At 42.4% G+C, this 21,908-nt stretch overlaps 1 protein-coding gene and 1 long non-coding RNA gene across 2 annotated transcripts in view; one reads left to right on the top strand and one right to left on the bottom strand.

Annotated features, from left to right (window-relative positions):
- Window positions 1-9,884, bottom strand: part of LOC148057248 (uncharacterized) — a 71,304-nt gene extending 61,420 nt beyond the window's left edge. The window contains exon 1 of the long non-coding RNA XR_015702226.1: window positions 9,740-9,884. This is a non-coding gene — a long non-coding RNA (uncharacterized LOC148057248). The remainder of the gene's footprint in view (window positions 1-9,739) is intronic.
- On the top strand, window positions 9,281-21,586 carry MAL2 (mal, T cell differentiation protein 2). Its single transcript, XM_087747162.1, has 4 exons — window positions 9,281-9,535; window positions 11,884-12,054; window positions 17,109-17,267; window positions 19,691-21,586. The coding sequence occupies exons 1-4, from the start codon at window positions 9,401-9,403 to the stop codon at window positions 19,760-19,762; spliced, it is 537 nt and encodes a 178-aa protein (XP_087603288.1). The 5' UTR covers window positions 9,281-9,400; the 3' UTR covers window positions 19,763-21,586.
- The last annotated feature ends 322 nt before the right edge of the window (window positions 21,587-21,908 follow it).

Below are 21,908 nucleotides of genomic sequence, written 5' to 3'. Positions count from 1 at the left end.
AAAACTATCTAAGTAGCCATGAGAGTTTTGAGAAGCAGAGGAGGGCGGTTACAGAATAAAGATAGGCATCCTTGCTTATCCTCCTCAGTTCTTCTAATTACACATAGCTCATTAACTTCTGAGGATTCAGGCCATGGTTTCTCCCAACACACAAGGATCTGATTCGTATCTTAGAGATGCCACACTGCATATTCTATCATCAGTTCCTATATTCATCCCCTTTTGGTCGTTGCAGACAGGTAATTTTCTCTGTGCACAGAGAAGGGTATTAGCCTCACCAACGGAGGTGAGGCTTACTAGAAAAGCTGGAAATGAGGGCTAGCTGCTGGTTTTGGTCAGCAAAAAATGGAAAGTAGAGGAGAGATTTGGAAAAGGTTGAAGAGGGCCCCTCAGAAGCACAGCCCTGCGTTGGTCCACCCAGAAGAGCAATTCCGGGGGAAGGAACTGGAGAAAGCCTTGCAGGAACACAAGACAATCCTAAACTCAGAAAGATGTTTTCATTTTTTTGCTAATAAGGTTAGCAAAAACTTGAAAATAAAGATTTTCTAGAGAAGAGCCAGACTGAGACATGCAAAGATGTTCCTGGAAGGAAAGAGGTTGTTTAGGTTTAAGGTAAAGTGTGCCATTCAGTATTGGGTACCGAAAATGTGGGCAGATGTAGATTCCACTGATCCCCTGAACAACTGCTTCTGTGGGGCTGGAAGGCCTCTCAGCAGAAGACAATCAGTTTAGCATGGTGGAGGCTGGAGAGAGCTTTGTGTCTGCCACACATCCAAGAAGGAAGGAAGGTCTTATATTTGCTTTGTGTTTACCTTACCACGGACCATGTGAGACTGTGACTCAGCTTCAGAGATACCACCCACACCACTGACCGGCACAAGAGGCTGAGAAGCTCAGAAGTCTTTAGAAGGAAGCTAGGGCAGGCTGATACAGCCTCAAGCCTGGATGGGTTTGCTCTAGAAACTGATCCTCCTAGGCTTTGACAGAAAGAAAAACACAGGCTTGGAGGGCAAAGAAAAAGAGCATAACAACATTTTTTCATTCACTGTGTCAAACATGCTTGGAACCGAATACACATGTATACGGCATACAGCGTCTCTTCAAGTTACATTGAGTCAGTCCCTTCAGTCAACCAGCCCAGACTGCTATATGACTCATTTTAAGCAGCCTTTACATTTACTTCCAAATCACTGCAGAAAACACTGAACTCGTCTGGTCCAGGGATTTCTCTCACTTAGTTTAATTATCTGCAAGGTAGATGTCCACGTGATGTCCACATCAGGCCCAGCCACCATAAACTTCCTTTGCAGTTGAGAAACAGGCACAAATGATTCATATGATCTGTTTTCAGATACCCACTTTAGTATGAAACAAATTGTTCCTCAAATGTGGCTATTTCTTTCCTGTTTGTAGTGGGGGGTCTAGCCAGGTAGCTCAGAGATACACATAGACACTTGGTCAGCCAAATGCCACACTGGTTTCTTTCACCGTGCACAAGAAACCCAAAAGGATTTCATGCAAGGTCAATTACTTCTTTCTGAGTATAGCTAGATATAGAAGTGTATGAACACATTAGTCCTGTACAACAAGCTACATCTTCAAAGTACCATATAAACAATAACTACACATCAATTAGGTGATCCTATTAGTAAAATAATGCACAGAATACTGACCTATTTATTCTTTTGCTATTATGTAAAATTAATGAGCTGTGGTTTTTGACCACTGATTCATCCTTCTTCCAAGTACCTGTGGGTTAAAATTTAAGCTACTTAAATAGCTCCACAAAATTACTGGTAGGCAGAAAATAGCAAGGCAAGTATTTGAAATGCACTGCTACATACTGTAAACACTCAGAAGGATATGTGAACATAACGTCCCATCCCAATTCAGACTCCAGAGTAGAAGAATAATTTTGTTAAAAGTTGCAGGGAGGCTGTTGTTTTTAAGTTTGTTTGGTTTTATTTTTTAATTACTGCCTTGTAAATAAACTACAAAATTTTTCTGGTAGCTAATTCATCGTCCTTTCTCCACCCCTCATCCAGCATCTCTGAGAACAACATGCAAGTCCACTGTGAGGAGTTATTTACTGTAGAGGATGAAAACACTCAATACATAAGAGGAGCATGTACAAGAACTGGAAAGATGTCAGGAAACAAAGCACAGAGTCAGACACTAATGAACACAAGAAACTATGAGCAGCTGTAAGTGAATTAAAATATTCATTAGCATTATCTGTGTGAGTAAATTCTGTGGTTGTCACGTTGAAAATCATAAAGGGAAAATGAGATAGTTGGTCTTTAACTTATTTTTCATACTCTAAACCACATCTTAGCAGAGCGCCTCAGTGTGAGGACACCACGAACCACTTCAGCTTCCGTAATGATTCATAAGTTAAAGGATGCTAGTAGAACCATTGTTTTCTATCCAGAAATTGCACACATACTGTGTGTAATACTTATTTCTTCACGAAGGATGCCAGGCTAACAGGAATGCAGTTTAGCTGGTTTAGGATTTACGAAAGAAAGGAAAAAAAACTCAAGTCTGTTTGCTTTCCTATGAATCAAAACCTACTTGATCAAATGCTTAAACTTACCAAAACATTGTGAAGGAACCTGAGGCTGGGTTCAGTAGGAACTGAGTAGTTGAGATAGGCCTGAAGAAATATATTCACAGTAATTCCCTGTTTATAAATACTTGTCAGTTCATTGCATTTGCAGCTGAGATTCCTCCAGCCTCTTGCCCAGAACGGGAACCCCTTATGCAGGTGGGAGAAACCACAGATGTTCTAAAACTCACAGTCTTCTGAAATAAAGATACTGTTCTCACGTGTTATACTAACTTCTGATGTTGCTTCAGCACTTGGTGAATCAGAAACAGTTACTATTTGGAACTTCGCACCAGTATCAGGGCTGGTTTTCAGAGGATGTAAGCACATCAGCGGGCAGCATTTCTCAATCTGACATCAGAAAATCGTGCATTAGAAATAGAGTTCGTGTTCTCTAAGGGGCATCCAGCTCCTGCAAACACCTGAGTGCCCTACGGGAGTTTATCATTGCAGAGGACACACAAGCTCATAATCTAAAGTTCAAGGTTACAGAACATGTGCTTACAAAAAATGAGACAAATGCTAATATATTGCGACCCATTCATGTCTATTGAGACTCCTGGAGTCAGGCAGGACATAAACCACTGTAAACTTGACTCAATAAAATACATTCCAGATACTAATTTCCCTAAAATCACCTATACATAAGAACATTCAAACACCTCTTTATGAACTAATTGAATTTCATAATGAAATCAATATCCTTTCAGTATAAATAGATCACTGTGATGATCTGATTTTTCCCTTTACTTAATATGGACATAGCAGCACACAGTGTCTAGAGGTGTAGAAGCATGGCTCAGACCATGTGAAGGCTTCTATAGGCTGCATCAGCATTTCTTATCTAAAAGAAAAATCATAATAATGGTTTTCCATCTATCATCTTAAAAGAGAAAAAAAGCCCATATACTGTACATTCCACAAAGAAGATAGAACATGACAGCTCATAAGTTTTGAGTTTATTTTTAAACTGATCTGTTAGTACTGGAAATTAATTAATTTCAGCACAAGCCTAACCAATCAAAGAGAAAAAAGGAACAGTTTTGCCTTGGCCTAGCCCACTCTGCACCCTCACTTTTGCTAGCTCCAATGCAAAGGAGGCAGAGGGAAACCACAGCTGGGGGAACAGGATCACTTCATTTGGCAGCAGCGCAGTTACGCTGGCTTATGCGCAGCTTGAACCACCATGCGAAAGTTCGTAAACACCAGAGGCATAGGATTCTCAGAGGCCAGGGTCAAAGACAGTTTTAAGATGAAGCATAGTCAGTAAAAGGATTACAGGTCTGCCAGTGATGCGGTTGTTGAAGAGCTCCCTCTCAGCCTTATAACTCCAGTAGTTACTGCTAAGTAGCAACAGATGACAGTAGAATAAGACCTTGCAATTTTAAGCAAACTGAAACTAACTACAAATATAGAGGTTCCTATGATTCACTTAATGATGGCCATACTTACATTCAAATAGCTCTTTACCACCTTACTAATAGCCATCAGATAAGGCCTAATTATGTGTATATATTCTAACACTAAGATAAATCCTTTTCATTTACAACTGAATAAATTCAGAGTGCTTTGAAACCTATAGGCTCACTCCTTTTGCAGCAGTGTTTTTATGCTATTTCAAACCATTACAGAGCTTTTTTTATACAAGCATATTTTAATATGTCTACCTGCTTCTCCTTCCTGAATTCATTCATCACAAAATGAAGCCACTGTTGCCTTTTGCTTAATTATCCTTTGCCTTCTATTGGATTTTTAGCCAGAAATTCGCTCAATAAAACAAACAGTCCCCAAAAAGCAAACAAACTGCAACTGAGGAAAAAAAATTACTCCCTGTCAGCAGTGATAGTTCACCAAAACACTAGATACATACTCCTGACCAGCGAGAGGTACGACCAGAGGCCAACATGTTGTCATTAAAGATTAGTATGTCAAGCCCTGACTGATGACACAGTGAGAAGAGCCCCATGCCAGCAGCAGCCCTAACGGCACGGTGCTGTGCTGCATCCTGCGCTGGCAGCACTTGGATGGCATGCCCGCCTGCCCGTTTGGGTTCCTCTGCAACCAGCTGAACTGCTCCTCTTTTACACCACGGAGCAGGAGGGGGACAGGGCAGCAAAACCAGCAAGTATTGCTGCTGTGCAGTCTGTCTACTGGTTTCCCTGAGCAATTCTGTCTTAAACAACCAGTGCCACTTACTCATCCCTCACCTACAAGAATGCTGGAATGTTGGAATGCATTCTAGCCTGTATTTCCGAGACTTTCATGTTCCCCGGTGGGGTCGATCCATGAAACCCATTTTCCCTGCTGGCTCACCTATGCCAAGAGCAGCACATTGACTTCTTGCAACATTTTCCCACTTGGTAACTTTGCTCTGTGATGTCCCTCCCTACCCAGCCTCCCGCACCATGTGAGTTCAGGATCCTCCTCTCTGCTACGATGAGATTTTGCGTCTAAGAGGAATTTCTCAGTGTAAACGAAAGGAGAATTGGCCCTTTGACTGCACATTATACTATACCGCTAGAGAACTACAGTGCCACCAAGTCAAACAAATTAAGTGTTGGCATCCTTAGGCACATGGAAACGATGTTGTCGGAACAGGTCAGAGACCTCATTCTGGTCTCAGTAACACCAGCCTACTCCGGCAAGGAGGGTCTCTGGCTCGACGCCAGCCTCTCAGCTGTGTGGTGCCTGTGTGAAAGGACCCTTAAACTCCCTTAACCAGCCAGCTAAGGATTCCCTGCTTTAAAAAGCATCCTGGGACCATGGAGAGCTAAAGTAGCCAGGTCAACACCTTTCCTCTCACAGCTCTGGGCACAGAAGACACTCTGCGGGAAGCGGCCATATCCAGAGTACCACCGCAGCCTCAAGCGCCAGCCAGAAATCACTCCTTAGAGCAGCTCTGAGACCGCTTTAAGCTACTCCGGGGACTGATTTGGTAACCAGCCATCCCTGGGACTGGTGGACCAAACAGGTGGCACATTTATCTTCATCTCCTCCTTCCGGCAGGCATCCCAAGCTCAGTTTAACTAGATCAAGCGAGTGATTTCAACAGCTATTTTTCCCTTCGTTTGATGATGCAAAAAGGGGTAGCATGCAATCAAAAGCCTGGCCCTTCCTGTTAAAATAAAAACTGCCACACTGCCTCCCAAGAAACCGCAACGATGTGGTGGTATTTGCACACTAATTCATAATATGCACCGGTCCAACCATGACACTAAAGTGCTGTTACTACTGAGTAAATACACTACACAAATGACGCTAAAAGGTGTCCTTATCATTCATCTTATGCAAACCAGTTTTATGCCTATTTAATTTCAGTGGCTAAGGGGGAATGACTGCTGAATTTGCACCAGTATGAGATCAGAATCCTGCATGCAATTTCCAGGAGCATGTTAAATTAATTCATTCATAAACAAAACAGACTGCATTTTATACAATCAGCTTCGGGTTTTCTATTTTTGATATATAACTAACTACGGGATTAAGAGAGTCTGCGTTCTTTCTTAAGAAAGAGGAGCTTTGCAATTCTAAAAGAAACACAGAGGGCTTTTGAGGGCAACTTTCTCCAGATCAAGAAAGTAACTGGAAGAAAGCAGCAGGTCCTGACACTATCAGAAAAACCTTGCTCAGCTCTGCTCTGGCTTAGGGAGATCTGTTTGTGCAGATCTGCCTGTGGGTAACCAAAGCCACATAGGTAGAGAATAAGGTTACTGTCATTTATTTTAAACTTTCCACCACTTTGGCCATTTTGGCAGACCACCGTTGTGCACTGCAACACAAGACATGAGATTAGCAGAGTTACATCTGCTTCCAGAGGAGGTTCTGATAACACACTCAGGTAAGGTGTTAAGGACCACGAATTCTCATATTGACATTACTTTCACCTATTACTCTACTATCCTTAAAAATATTCAGCTCTTCCAGAAGAGTTATACCATACATCACAAAAGGTAGTCTGAATCTTGCTACATAGGACCGCTGTACAAGTAATTTTCATATCCAACACAATGTATGTCTGTATTTTTTTCAAAATACCAATTTCTCTCTCCTAATCCCTAGAGTTTATATGTGACGGTTAATCGCTGACTACAGATTTCCATAATTTAATGCATTTTTCTAATGATTGGTCACTTGGGGGAAGGGGAGAATTACAACATTCAGAACCAGATATTTTAATTTCAATATATATTAAAGATATGCACATATTACATCACTATAGTTGGATTTTAAATCATCAATAATTTTCATCATCTAAAAATGACAGCAACTGTTTCTGCAGTTCTGTGACAATGCCAACCTTATGTTAGGCTGCCATGAGCATAAGAACACGAAAGGGAAAAAGTTTGAACTTTATGTAACAGTTATTTAAGAGAGGTTTTTAGTCCTTCTGGTTGTATAGACAGACCTTTCTATGTACAGTGAATCAATATACTTCTGTCTGCTTGTTGACTGCGGTGGACTTGAAGCAGCACCAGTAGTTTACTCTGTAACATGCCAAGATGCAATTATTTTCATTAAAATGCTATTGAAAAGCAGTCCAACACAAACATGGTCTTTTGCCATGGAAACTTAAAAATGCAATTCTGCTACTAATCTCTTAAAGAATCTAGATTTTTAAAGATCCAAACAGTATATGAATCAATATACGAGGAATCCCCACATGGCATCGAAGCAAATCCTACCAGTAAAAATAATTTAAACAGCTAGTTTCATTTAAATTATTAGGATTTAGGAAAAAGTATCGCCATAAATCTACTTTAAGGCTATTTGTGTATATGTACATCTAACAGTGAAACTTAGACTTCAGTGTGAAAACCTCCTAAAATTCAAGAAAATCAGTGTTAAAAGGAATGTACAGGTTAAAATGAATGGTATTTACAAGGAAGAAAAAAACGACTGCACATGGTATGTAATCATCAGTAAAATCCACTGCTGATGGAATTCACACAGATTAATTGTGCGGCTGGATAATAAAACTGGAAATGTTTATGACCAAGTGTTATATGTACTTCCTCTGTGTAAGATAAGGATAATCACATTTCTTGTTCCGAATCATAAACGGATCTACCCAGTTTTCCACCCACTCTGATTTCTCCCTCTGCAGGGCAGTCTCAACAGATTGAGGGCCAGACTGTGGAGTTAATTGGACATACGGTCTCCAGAATGCAACCCCAAGAACGAACCGCCTACACCTCATCGCTTAGGCACAAGTCTGAATCCCATTCCCTTCCAAAACATACCTAAGGTGGGACCTGTAGGCATGCGCCTCTAGAGCCTGGAGCCCTTCCCTGAAGATAAATGGATGGGACACAAGGTTCACTTCTAAAATAAGTCTAGAGGAGGAATAAGAGGTATCCGTCTTCTTATCTGATAACTGACAGGGTAAAGCACTCAGAAAAGAGGGGAGGCCAGGCTCAGTGCCTGCCTTAGCCTAACTGGGGATTCAATCCCACACCTCCCACTTCTTAAGAGTGCAAGAGGCATCCAGCTACAAGGGGTGCAGGGATGAGGAAAGAGCACAAGAAAGAATACTAACTGTTGCTTCTTCCTCCTTCTGCAGCCATGATTTCAAAGCTAAGCAGCTATTACTTCAGAAGTGCACCAAACCTATTTATGTACTGGGTATGCTGGAAGCACGGATGAGTTGTGTTTAGAGGAGCTGACTGCTCCCCACCTAGAGTTTGGATTGGGGTGGGGAAGACTGGCATCTCCAGCTGAGGCATTTCTTCTCATCACAAAAGCACAACTGAGAAACATCACACATCTAAAAATAAAGGAGCACAGTGTTAACGCCCTAGCTGGTTTAACCTCCAGAGCAGATGCATACACTTGCATGAACCCTTCTTAAAATGTTGTCTTTAAAATTGCAGCTGTACACATTGAGGATAAACACCCAGAAACACTGCACGGGATAAGACTGGCTGAAACCGTGCCTAGTCATCCCAGTGACAGGACACCCCAGCCTAAGCCACACAAGGAGAAATAACAAAACTGCTGATGATGCCACATCCTTCATCTGGGGAAGACACGGATACAAAGACACATGAGAAAATGCATTATAAGTGGTCTGATGAACACGTACCTGCCTAGACTCTCACCTAACCAGAACTTTTACATCAGACGTTTTCTACTACTTTTAAGTAGTTGCGCACAGTTGAGTCAGAGTGAACGAAAAGCAGGTACTCATGAAATGTTTTTAGTATTTTGAATGGGCAACCCAGTTGGAGTCTTTAAAAAAAAAAAAAAGTGCAACCTCGTAATTTTGAAGCCTGAAATATCTGTAACCAGAAGGTAAATAACAACCTTTTGCACGCTGGCGTTAGGAAATAACGCTTGGTTAAGTCTGGCTGGATCTGACTCAGGACTCGCGAATGAGAAGCTCCGCACCCCGGGGAAGCCGAAAGCCCCGGCGGGGCACGGCACGGCTCCTCGGGGGCGCCGGGCGGCCCGGGCCGGGGCGCAGCGCCCGGCAGCCCGCCCCGGCACCGCGCACGGCGCTCGGCCGGCGGAATCTGCCCCTGCCCCCCGCACGGCCGCCGCCTCCCCCCAGGGCGGCCCGGGGGCCGGGCCGGCGCGGTGCAGCGGGGCAGGCCCGCTCGCCAGCCCCCCGGGGACGCCCGCCCAGGCCCGGGCGAGGCGAGGCGGCGGGGCGGGCCCGGCGGTGGGGCGGGCCGGAGGGAGGCAGCCGGGGCGGCGCGCACAGCCTGCCCGCACCTGCTCCCTCCTCCTCCTCGCCCACCTGGCCGCGGCTTGGCCGTCCCCGCCGCGCTCGGCAGCCGCCGCCACAGCAAGATGCTACCCAGGGGATCCTCGTCCATGCCGCCGCCTCCCAACCCCGCTGCCTACTTCCCGCCCCCCCGGGTCACTCTGCCCTCCGGCCTGGAGATCCTGCGCACCTACTCGGGAGCCGTCATCTTCCTGGAGATCGTGAGTGCGGAGGGGGGGGGAGCGGGCGGGCGGCCGCCGGCCTTCCCGCGCTTTTCCCTCCCCTCAGCGCCCCGCCGCGGCTCCGCGCCCCGCCGCCTGCTGCCCGTCTCCTTCCCGCGTAGGCGGCGGTGCCCGAAGCCGGGGGGGCCGTGCCTCCGCCCGGGGACGGCCGAGCGGCAGCCCCGCGTCGCCCGCGCTCCTCACCTGCCATTTTGTGAGTGGGAAAGGTGCGGGCGGCCGAGGCTGCGGCAGGGGGGAGCCCCTGGGCTGCCCCGCTCCGGCACCGGGGCCGGGGTCTGGGATGCGGGGTTATGCCGGGAAGGGCAGCGGGACCCGTCCCCGCTCCCTCCGGCCTGCCCCGGCGTGTTTGCTTACCCCGGGCCGGGCCGGGCCGGGCGGTGGCGGGGCGCCTCCCCCCCCCCCCCGCCCTGGGCGGCACCGGGAGGCCCGTGGGGATGCGAAGAGCCAGAGTCCCAGACCCCAAAATCCGCCATGGAGAGTTACACTGGGTTTTGCCTGCGTGCGTGCGTTACCGGTCCTGTGCAAACTCCTACAAGTGTCTTTAATGTCATGTGCGTGTGAGACCTCTCTGGGCTGAGGACCTTTGAGCTAAGGCTGAGTATGAGGCTCTGCAGAACTGTGGCACTAATTAGTAGGAGAAAAAAAACCAAACTTGGCAGAACTCATCTAATTTTATTAATTTTTTTTTTTCTTGGGGTCAGAGCTGAAACTGCTTGGGTCCCAGTCAGTGAGATGGATCCTACCTTGCAAGCTGTAAAACTGCAGCCGAGCAAAGAGCTCAGAGCACAAGTCCAGGCACTAAATCAGGCCCTTAGTCAGTAGAGACAAAAGGTTAATTAGGTTGGCCAACACACCTGGCAGCCAAGCTGAAGTGGACAGGCGTAATATGAGGGAAATGGCAGTGAGGGAATGACAGTGGGCACTGAGATTAGCCATCTACGGTAAATTTCTACATTTATTTTTAAAGAAGCCTACAAGGTTGCACATTCAAAATACTGAAAGCATTTCGTATGTCTCTGCTTTTTGTTTAACAGACGCTTTCTGCTATTCCTTCTGCTTCCTCACTGCCCATCACTATCTGGTCTCTGAGTAACAGACTTGCACCTGCAGTCTTGTGAAACTAGAGAAAGTTTGGTTCTTCACAGCAGCTAAAAAAGGAACCCTAGAGGACAACTTGAAGGCTAATACATAAACCCTTGGGAGTTTTGAATTGAGACTAGCAGTGCATCTTTACATATGTGCTGCTGCAATGTAACACGGGAGAGGAACTAACTAATTTTATAGCAGGCATCTTTTAAAAGGTATCTCTCATCCAACCTTGATTCATAAGAAAGTTCTCTGAATCTGAAAATGTAGCCTCTGACTCTGTAGTTGTAAATCTGTAGGATTTAAACAGGAAAGTAGTAACTTGCTTGGAAATTGATTGTAGCTGTCACTACACAGCAGGTTGGATTATGAAGTTAAGTCTTTCCACAATAAATGAACATACTTCAGATGGCAATTATGATTTTCTCCAGTTATCATTTTTTATAAAGAGGCAGGATGGCAAGGAGAGATAGTACCCTTCATTAGGCCAAGAGTTGAATAAACCAGGCAAGCCTTAGAGTATGTAAATTCTCCATCAGCCCATCATAGAACAGCATCCCCACCACTCAGTCGTTGCGATCAGTATGCTGAAAAGAAAATTGGCGGTGCTGAATTCTTCCCTGGGTTATGATAATTCTGGAAAACTGTATGTTTATCTAGTCGTTACAACATAATTTATAACTCACCTTATTCTGTATTCTAGTTTTCTCTTTCATTTTATTCCTTAATATGTTATCTTTCAGCATTTTGTTACAAATGCATTGAAAAAGAAGATGCAGTTTCATCTCATTTTTGTATCTCATCTGATTAGGACTACAAAACTAAACACTATGAGATTGAATCCAAATCTGACGTACATCCTTGTCATGCTAACTTTAGTGTATATATAGAGAGAGGTTGTGTATTTGTGAACCATGTTTTCACATTTCTTATATTTCCCTCAAAATGAGAGCAAGGGTAAAATTTTCAGCAGCAGCATGCAAGTCACCTGGGTTTGTAAATCCCATTTTCAAGGCTATTTTAAGAGCTTCTAAGAATTTCAGAGTGGCTTTGTCTTACTGCCACGTAGCACCTGTCATTTCTGAGAATGGCACTTAGGCTCTCTGAGTGCTTTTGAAGTGTTTCCTCTTGGTTCCTAAAAGTAATCTGAGGACACGTTGATGTGGGGTATTAGTCCTTAGGCAGAAAGGACTGAATAAAAGTTATCTCTCAGTTCATCGTCTGTATTCCTTTCCTTGCAGCTGTTTGGAACGATAGTCTGGATTTTGGTAGCTTCTACCCGAGTTCCACTGCCGCTGCTGCAGGGATGGGTAATGTTTGTAGCAGTGACTGCGTGGTTCCTGTCCATTGTGTTCCTGTGTGTGTTCCTCTTCGGTTATGCAAATAGAATTGCTGTCAACTGGAACCAGACGGTAAGATTTTTTTCTTTATTTAAGGATTCCCTTTGTTTTATAAACTGAAAATCATTTAATGAGAAGTACTGATCCTAAGTCTTAAAGCCTGGCCTTCTGTTTTAGCGGAAAGTTTTTCAAAACAGAGGAATTCAAAACTGGAAAAAGAAAGAGTAGGGCTACAAGGATGACGGAGAAAATACAGGACCTGTTTTATGATGGAGGTTGAAAGAGCCCAGCTTTTGAAACTGATTGAAGGAGTATACTTGTCTTCTATGAGCACGTGAAATGCATGAGTAGCAGGAAGAGGACTAGTTTAACAAGGCATGACAACAAATTGGTTTAAATGGCCAGAAATAATTATGGACTGGAATCGGAAAATATTTTCTGACGATTAGAGAAGTGGTAGTAACACCCTGTGAATAATGGGGGGTAGAAAGTTACATCTAATATTGTAAAGGAAGCGATACACTTGTGAACACATTGTGTGGTGTGGTTGTCTGAGATAGCATGGACTGGACTAAAGCACCCGGGAAGTCTCCAGTTCCTAAGAAAGTCTTTTGCTGACTTTTGGGTCAATTCCTTAAAGCTGGGGCAGCTTTAAGGAATTATATCACACACATATCAGCACAACCTGCTGATATAGTTTAACATCTTTTTAGAAGACGTAACATTTATCTTTCTTAGAGGAAGCCTGGTGAGACTACAGATATTATTATACTCTGCTCAGCTTTTCTTCGTTGTGAAGACAAGACTTGATTCTTGCTGTAATGGATTGTTACGGCTTGTGCCGGTAGTTCTCACAGACTGTACCTTCCTATTAAAAAAAGGGAAGCTGTTGGCTCCAGTTTTTACCAACCACATGGATTCCTCAGGTTATTGACTGCTAATTTATGTACTCCTTTGTTGTCATGAACTGTTTTTTACTTTGAGGTTTTAGTGCTTAAGTAGTTGAGCATGAGATAGTATCACACTTTTGTGTTACTGGAAGTGAATAATAAGAGGTGGCAAAACTGTGATCAGAATGGGAATTTCCAAAAAATCTTCCCAAAAGACCAAAACTTCTAAAATATTAAAGTATGGCTGTTTCTAACTGCTGATCACCTTCACCTTGCGTGCTTCAGTATCACCATCTGTGGTTATTTATCTGTTCAAGTTATTCATGGACAGTCCCTTAAAACAAAGCAAATCATAGAGCTTCATGAGTTTGGGGCTCTAACTGATAACTTCAAAGCCCATCAGGGGTAACACACTGGGTTCTATTAAAACAAACTTTAGCACTTTGATAGCGAACACACATACATACAGTCTCAGCTTTCCAGCACAATACAGGCAGTAATTAGGCTAATAATGAGTTACAAGTACAGAGACCTTTACAGGGATTTATGCTGCGACATCCTCACAAGTTATGGTGCAACAAAGCCCTTGAGCATGTGCATAACTTAAGTAAATTAATAGTGTCCTGGGTTTCATTGAAACTGTTTGCCAATTTACAATCATGCATCTATTTAAGAGTTGCTGGGTGAGGGCATAGCCTTTTATAGATTGAAAATGCTATACAAATGTTCATCTTATAACAGTTGTGTAAGTGTGCCTTACACATTGGCTACTTGATGCTGGCAGTGATTTGTTGTACTGTTAATTTTGTCCCCTTGTATATGATAAACTACTGAAAAACTTTCTATTTCAGGAAATTGCTACATGACTTGTATACAAGCTGCATCTGTGGGACTCTGTAACTTAATCTAAAAATCTGTCATAACTAAGTCAACATCTTAAATAAATGCAGAGTGAATCGTTTTATCTCTAACATGGTAGCTGAAATCCAGCCCCTTCCAGCTGTCACCAAAATAACACTAGGTAGATCTTTTGATCACTATTTTCAGGTACCCAAATGTTCTGTAACTTGTTGGCACTAAACTCTTTAGCAATACTGCACAAAGACTTTTTTACCTTCTGTTGCAAATAAATAATTTCTAGAAACACTAAAACTATTTTTATTACTATAAAATAAAAAGGTGTACCTGTTTGTTTTAGGTTGGCATGTATTTAGATAAATACGTGGGGTTTGCTATTTCATAAATTAAATTTACAATAGAACTCAGAAGCTACAGGTCATTAGATTAGGTCAAAAATAGGAAGAGTCATGGCTTAGTTACATTGGAGTACTATAGCTTCATGTAGAGATTAAAATGTGGTTGATGTAGAGATAAATGTGGTTTAAGACTCCAGGATTTTAAATGTCAGTTTGAAAAACAGCATGGGATTCTGACAGCCCTGCATTTAATAATACCTTACATCATAAGTAGCTCCATTGGTACTAATACAGATACTTAAAAAATAAGATGCCACACAGTGAAAAGGTGGGGGAAAATACGGACCTTATGGAGGTACATTGCTCTGTACATCTCTTTATTAAACCAGATGGCATGACAAATACTGTCCTTAACAGCCTGACTCACAATACACTCATTTACAAAATTAGATGTGAACTAACATATCATGCAGATGTGGTAGTGTTTTACATACACTTTGTATGAGGTTTCAATGATTATACAAGTGTGGAGGCCAGGGAGAGTTAGGCACCATGCTAACAATTACTAAAAAACAAAAAAAACCTCCCTCGTAAGGTCTTGGGTTTTTTAGTCACAGAAACCATAACCATACGAACGTGAAACCTTACCGATGTTACATAGCTTCACGGTAATTGCTGCCAGGAGAAGGAAATTAGAGGGTTTGGCAGGAGAATGAAGGAAATGAAAGAGGTTGTCTCCTGAAAATACCTCCCCTGTATGCAGTCAGCACTGTCTTCCTCATGGAGCTATTTGTCCTCCTTCACGAGCAGTGGTGCCAAAAGCTGGTAACACTGACGTAGTTGCACGCTAGGTATTTAGCAGCCCAATAATAATGGACGTCCTTGATTACCCATGGGTTTACGCAGACCTTTCAAGTTGACGGAATCCTGTGCTATGAATGGGTCTGTCAGGCCGTGGTACGGGGTCCAGTATGTGTCACACAGTGAACACACACCTGCATGCAGTCTGACGTGGTAGGCGGTAGCATGGAAGATGTGCATGTCTGTCTGCCAGCTCGAGCGAGCCTGGGGAAGCCAAACGGTAAGCATCTGGTGGGGAGAAGTGCCTCCCCCAGCTGTAGCAGAGCACTGCAGCTTCTCCGATGCTTCAGCACTCTCACGCTGGAGTAGGTCCTTACTATTTTTTTCTATGAGGTACAGACGTTACAGCAGAGCTGGAGACTGAGGGAATGTGTCGTATGCCCAAAGCTTGAGATCTGGCAAGCCTAGCACAAAAAGGCTATCAGGCTATCCAGCTGGGTCAGGAAGCCACCCCCTGCCCCTTTCTCAGTTCTGTTGATGTCAGTGGGGCCTCCTGGTGATACTCCAAGAGGAAGTAATTGTTTTTAAAAAATGGGGAAAAAAAACCCAACAACCCAGCCAGGGTGGAAAACCAGAAGTTGGGAATTACTGTAGCTGTTTTGCCAAAACTTGGATTCCCGGTAATTAGCAGTCATTAAGAAAAGCAGTACACTCTATGATCTAACCTCAAATGATCAAATGATTCTTAATTAAGAGAAAATTATTTCCTGATCTAAGCAGAATGGGAAACTGTAGTAGCAGCTTATATTGTGACTTATCAAAACTGACTAGGGTATGATTTAAGTAACTTTAGCTGCTATCAAATATGGAACAACTGATGAGTTTGAAAAGAAAATTCTTTCGATAAAAGTAAAATCTCACATCTACGAAAAAACAATTCTCTAAACAGGGAAATGCAGCACGTTCTCACTCTGATATGAGACAGTAAGGATGTTGCACCATAACCTCTAGTGCACGTGAATGCTGTCTGCTGTTGTGACCGACTTGCACATGGTGCACCCTGGGTTCTTACTGCTGACATACTGGTAGTCCATTGCACTCAAGTGAATTAAAAGTGCATAAAGAATTCATTAGTGCTGGAGATAGGCTATATAACGTGGATATCATCAAAAAGCGTACATATACCTGTCTATAATTTTAAAAATTGTGTCTATGGCTTTTGCAGACCTGCATAGGTATAGGCACAAAGTATATGTTGTATAGACTCAGGAACTGAGTGCAGTGCAAATGTCAGCTTTGCAGACTCAACAACAGAAGGGGATGTTGGAAGAATATTTTAGACATTTTAAAACTGTACTGGAACATGTCTTGGATCTTAATGCATGGAACACTGGACTCTGAAATACAACCCGCAAAGAGATTTAGGCACCAGAGCTGCTTTTTCGTGTGCTCCAGTAGTAGAATCCAGAAATGAGAATTAGATGTTTAAACCTTGTGTTCAGCTAGCATTCACCACAGAGGAGGGAATCGCCTAGAGAAGGCCAGGAGAGATGCATATTTAAAGTAAATCCTAACTCCTGTCCTCTCAAGTCTCAGGCATTTTATTCCACAGTGTCATAGAGTACATCCAAATTACTGTATTTTGCGTAGAGCCAAGTCAGAGTGAGTTGAGGAAATGCCTCAGTTCTTGGATTCTGATTGTATCAGGAAGTAAACTTCAGCTGTGTCAAGGCTGAGGTGTTTCTGGGCATTTACAGAAGCAAAATTTAAGCGTCGAGGGGGGACTTCTGGAGCTCAGGTTATAGCTGAGAAGGGATTTGGGGGACTGCAAGTTTGTATTGTACTGCTGAAATTGTGATAAAGTTGGCCTGTATGTCCCTTCTTTTTTATCTAAGCCGTATGAAGGAAGACTTCTGTAAGCTCTAATAGCTTTAAAGTGATCTAAAAGGTCAGCATGTATACATATAGATGAGCATGTGCCTCTTAATTTGAAAGAATATAGGGCTTGGGGAAAGGGAGAGTTGCCCTTTATCACTAATTATGTTCGTGAGTTGCTTGAAATTGCAAGCAGCTGTGAAAACATGTCCAGGTTAAGCTCTTGGATGGCTTTAACACTGTTATCTAAAGTTACTGTTATCAGTGCTCGTTTCATGGTTCAGTGTTGGGTTTCATTTGTACTGAGACTAGAAGAATTAGATATGTATTGCAGCCCAGACTGATTCTGTTATTTGCTTTTCAGGATTTTCTTTTCCATGGGGCTACTTTTGTCTTTTATTTTGGAGCTTTTCTACTGCAAGCAGCAACTACATCTCTGCATCACTTTCCCCGCAAATTCAATTCCACCACACAAGAGAAGATTCTAGCTGATCATGAATATAACATAAGCATAGCAGCCTCGGTATGTATTTCACATATTTGTATGTGGGGAACAGAAGTCTGTTGTAAGCCCTTGTAGCCAACCATTCAACTTGGGAACTTCACAGCAAGCTGGAATAGAAGGAGGAGCTGTGAGAGAAAGGATTGTCTTTGAGAGCAGCGAATAGTGTCTAACAGTGACATGCAAAAAATATTGGAATAAGCTAATGCTAATGTGATAGGTGCTCAGTTGCTAGTCTTCACGATAGTGTTTTAAATATATGATTACTACAGCTTATAATTTTTAGATGAGATATTTTGTAAAGGCAATGTTGGTTATTAGAATAGCAGAAAAAGATAACAACTGAGCCTTCATCAAAGCATCAGTTGTGAATTTCATGCCTGTGCTCAAACTTTCAGTTCCTTTTTTATACCAGTTAGATAGTCCTGAACATGCCGTGGGGAAAAAACCTTGGACTAGCTCCTTGTGAAGCTCCAGATACGTACTTACTACGTCAGGCATAAAAGTTATCTGTAAGGGCCCTGCTGTCTCTTATGGCAAGGATTAGAGTGCTTTTATTGCTAGCCTAAGCTCAGGCTGCATTTTTCTCACTGTGGTTGCATCATCACTGAATCACTGTATCTAGTGATGTGGGTGTGCATAGCTGAGTCAGAATATGTACCAGGCTCTAGCTTTCTCCCTGGCTGGACTCCTGAAGGGCAAGTAGAGGTGTGCCAGGCTTAACTTAGGCTTAACTTAAAGAACTGAAACTACTGCTCTTATTTTTTTGTACCATCCAGAGGGTCTTGCATACCTCGGGGAACTGCATATATTTATTAAGCTTCTAAAACACCCTGTGGGTATCTGTTGTCCTTAAAACTAAATACACCATAAATTTTGCACAGTAAACACCTTCAGTTCATCTTAAGATAAAAACAGATGAATGTAAGGTGTAAGGTTCACAGTCTTTCTGCAAGAGGAGAATAAAAAGGAAAGGCCTTTTGCTTTGGCAAGCCAGTCTCTGAAGGGGTGAGGTGGGCACGTCAGTCTCCCAGTCCAGAGTGCCTCACCATTACCCACTTGGCAGTAACACGCTCGAGCACACACGAGCACATCTGATCCCTGAACGGCCAGATGGCACAAGGACAGAGGTGGTGTCTCAGAGCTGTGCCTGAACTAAGGGAGGGCTTTATACTACGCAGGTATCTCAGATTCTACCCTTAGGTGTAGCTCTTCAATCCTTGTTCAGTGTGTTCAGATCCCCCTCAATATATGGTCACTTCAGTCATTTTGTCTGACAACAGCATACCGGGGACTCTGAGAGACCCTTTCCCCCTTCCATACTAATTTTCCAAGGGAGAATTCAGTTCTTCAAGCCCCTCAAATCCCTTTCAAGATAGGGGAGGAGGAGACTCTTTTGTAACTTTCCTCAGTATTTTTAATTAAGAGATGCTGGGAAATGGTGACTCAGATAACTGTAGTCTTTAGTGTCTTTGCATTTTTTCCAAAAGTATATAATTAGAAAGTCAGGACACACAGAAAAAAATTGTAATCCTTTGAAACACTTCATTAAAACAGTCTCGTGATCTACATGGAAAAAAATAAAAGGTTGCTAATATTTTGTCTTTTAACATTACTTTTGTATACTATGATTAAAAATATATATGTTCATTTTATATGGGTGTTAGATGCTACACCGTAGAACTATTCAAAACTTTAATTGTCAAATTAACACTTGTATGGAAAGCAAGGGATAGGTTGTTATGACATGATTGAGTTTGTATGTTCTGAGAGACACAATCCACCATTAGCACTGGACAGTATGAGAAACTATTTTTTTCAGCAATCAGTTTCTCATTTCTTCCTTCTGGTTTACATTATATAGTCAAGTTTGCTGTGGCATGACCTTCAGTTCAAATCTGTTCAATTCAGTTGTGGAGCAATAGCAACTTCCTGGCATTTCTCAGGAAGTTGTTCTAGTGGCTGGTAATCTGGTCAAGGAGGCCAGATTTGAAGCCGTTTCTGTATTTCTGCAAGTAAAAGAGTTCTGCTGTTGAGAGGGATGTCGTCTTAGTTGTTTGCTGGTAAAGGCATTCACTTGGACACAAAGCTGAGATTAATGTTTGATCAGTCTAGATAAGAGAAAATTGAAATACACAATGTACATACACACGTGATTACTTTGTACCATAACTTACGCAGACATTCTGTTTCATATTCTACTTCAAAATGTCTTCTGAAGCAAGCAAGGTAAAAGCAGTAACATGGGGTTATTACAGAGAGGTTTGTGAGAAAACTTCAGAGGATCCCAAACCTATCTTTACCTTAAGCATTTTGGCTGGGGGAGGTAACTTTTGAATCATTTGTGTTCCTGTATTCATTTAGAATAGAAAAAAATGTAGAACAATATAATGTGTGATTCACTTTTTTCTTTTTTCTTCTTTTTTTCCTTGCTCCTCCTCTAGATTTTTGCCTTTGCAACAGCTGTTTGTTATGGTTGCAGCACAGCCCTGGCATTAAGGAGATGGAGGCTATAGCAGCTGAAGAGAGGTTAATGCCTGAGTGTTCCACTTCAGATCACATTAAGTGCTACTTGTCTGTTTTACTGTAATGTAATTCCAAAAAGACTTTTTTTGCTTAAAATCTGTTTTAAAGTGCTGAAATACAACTAACCCCCTAATCAGGATTTCCTTAACGGAAAACAAGTTTCCATCTCTTCCCTTTCTAATTTTTACTTTTATTGTGTACTCATTAGAAGCTATTCTAATGAACAGTGCTAATTCTAGTGCTAAATTCTCATGCTAAATCAGAAGAGGAAGAAAATGGAAACTAAACTAACCTGTTAACTGCACAGGCAGCTACAAAGCTCCCCCCTTGTTAAGTCCTGGGATTGGGCCTTAAGCGTTCTGCAGCGTTACATTGCGTTCCACACAGGGAGGGCCTTGAGGCTCCTTGTAGAGTCATGGGTTTTCTGTGTGCTGCTCCCTGCGTGATCAGAGCCCAAGCTGACTTTGTGATGGCAACTTAGTATATATATTATTAACTTCGATGTACAGAGAAAATATTTTAAATATCCATCCAGTGAAATCTTTTGATACTCTTTTATAGCCATATCCACCTATGGTCATCTGATCCTTAAAGCTCACTGTATTCCTTAGTAGATGGAAACTGTTTGGGACTGTCAGTCAGTAGTTTATTAGTTTTAGAAATTTAGCTTAATCGGGTCTATTTATACTGCAAAACAAAACAGTGCATTTGTGTTGCGTGTGTATATACATGGTATATTTTTGTTTAATATTTGCACTGTTTTACTTTGTTGGAGTACAGCTTTGTTTTTGTTACTTCAAGTGCTGCATTTGTTAATTATGTGAGTCAATGTCATTTGAATGGAATGTTACCAAATGGTGAATAATGTCTGACCTCAATTCTTACAGCGTGTTATTTGTTGCATTCTAAACCTGCAGTGTTGTAAAGGTGTTTTTATTTGGACAGACGCCTATGCAGCATCTTACTGAAAGCAGTGGAATGCAAAGCAGTCCACCCACTATGGAGTTTGCTTTTGGCACGAATGAAGTTTAATTGAGCCTCTCTTGAATACCCCTGTTGTATAATGACATGCGATATTATATATAGAAAATTAATTTAACAAAACTAAACGATAGCATTGCGCTCTGCTCCCTAACACTCATGCCGTTTTGCAGACGGTGAAACTTCTTTTTTTTAATAATGCTAGTAAATAATTTTTGCTCTGGTGAATAGTGCCAAATTGATAACCTGGGAGAATAGAGGCTCCCTGTCACTTGTAAAACAACTTGCTCGCCACATCTTGCCGGCACACCTGAATCTTCTGCAGAGACCAGCAGTGGTTGTGTAAGGGAAGACAGGACTTTGTTCGTTCCCAGGCCTACTCATTCTCCTTGAGCCAACAAGGGTGTCTGCTATGAAGGTTACTTTATCAAACGTGTCAGGTACAAGGTTCTCTGAGAACCAGCCACCCTCGGTAGTGCCCTGCAGTCCCTGCTGACCCAGGACAGGATCTTGTGGATTACACAGCAGTGAGGGCCAGCCCTTCTGACTACTGGAACCTCTCAGTCATCCTGAATTACTGCAGTGGGATGTTTTCGTATATCTTGTTTTCTGAAATTTTTATCTTCCAAAGATTTTGTACTCTGGCTGATTTTTTTTTTTTTTTTCTAATTCTCTACTTGCATTGCAACTTGTTTTGTGAACGTTTTATCTAGAGCCATATACTTTTAAAAAAAACTTCATATTGTATAGAATACATTTACACTGGAGTATATGGATGAAAGTATCTAACAAAAACTTATGCTAAGCAGCATTAAAGTTACTTGGTATATTTATGGCAGTAGCCTGGTTATTAATTCTGTCTTTGGAAAGTATCAAAAAACTACCTTGCAACTTTGACCTGATGCTAGACATTCAAAATGAAGGCTAAGATTTCTTGAGAAGGCACAATTACATTGGTGCTGGTTTTGTGTAGCGGTTCACCACGTGACACAGCGTGAATATTAGTGAGGGGAAGAGTAAGGTCAGCTACAACAACATTGCAAATGGGCAGTGGTCTTTGGTGTGGTTTCTGCTTAATCCTGCAGCCTGGATGTGCGCTGCACACCACAGCCTATGCATGCCGCAGCTACAGTCCCTGCAGCCAGCTGGGATGAT

Source organism: Nipponia nippon, unplaced genomic scaffold (assembly GCF_047370975.1).
Source record: "Nipponia nippon isolate SJK-2023a ecotype South Korea unplaced genomic scaffold, ASM4737097v1 scaffold_1, whole genome shotgun sequence".
Taxonomy (NCBI): Eukaryota; Metazoa; Chordata; class Aves; order Pelecaniformes; family Threskiornithidae; genus Nipponia; species Nipponia nippon.
The sequence above is the reverse complement of the archived record's forward strand: the minus strand, read 5'-3'. Positions and strand labels throughout refer to the sequence as shown.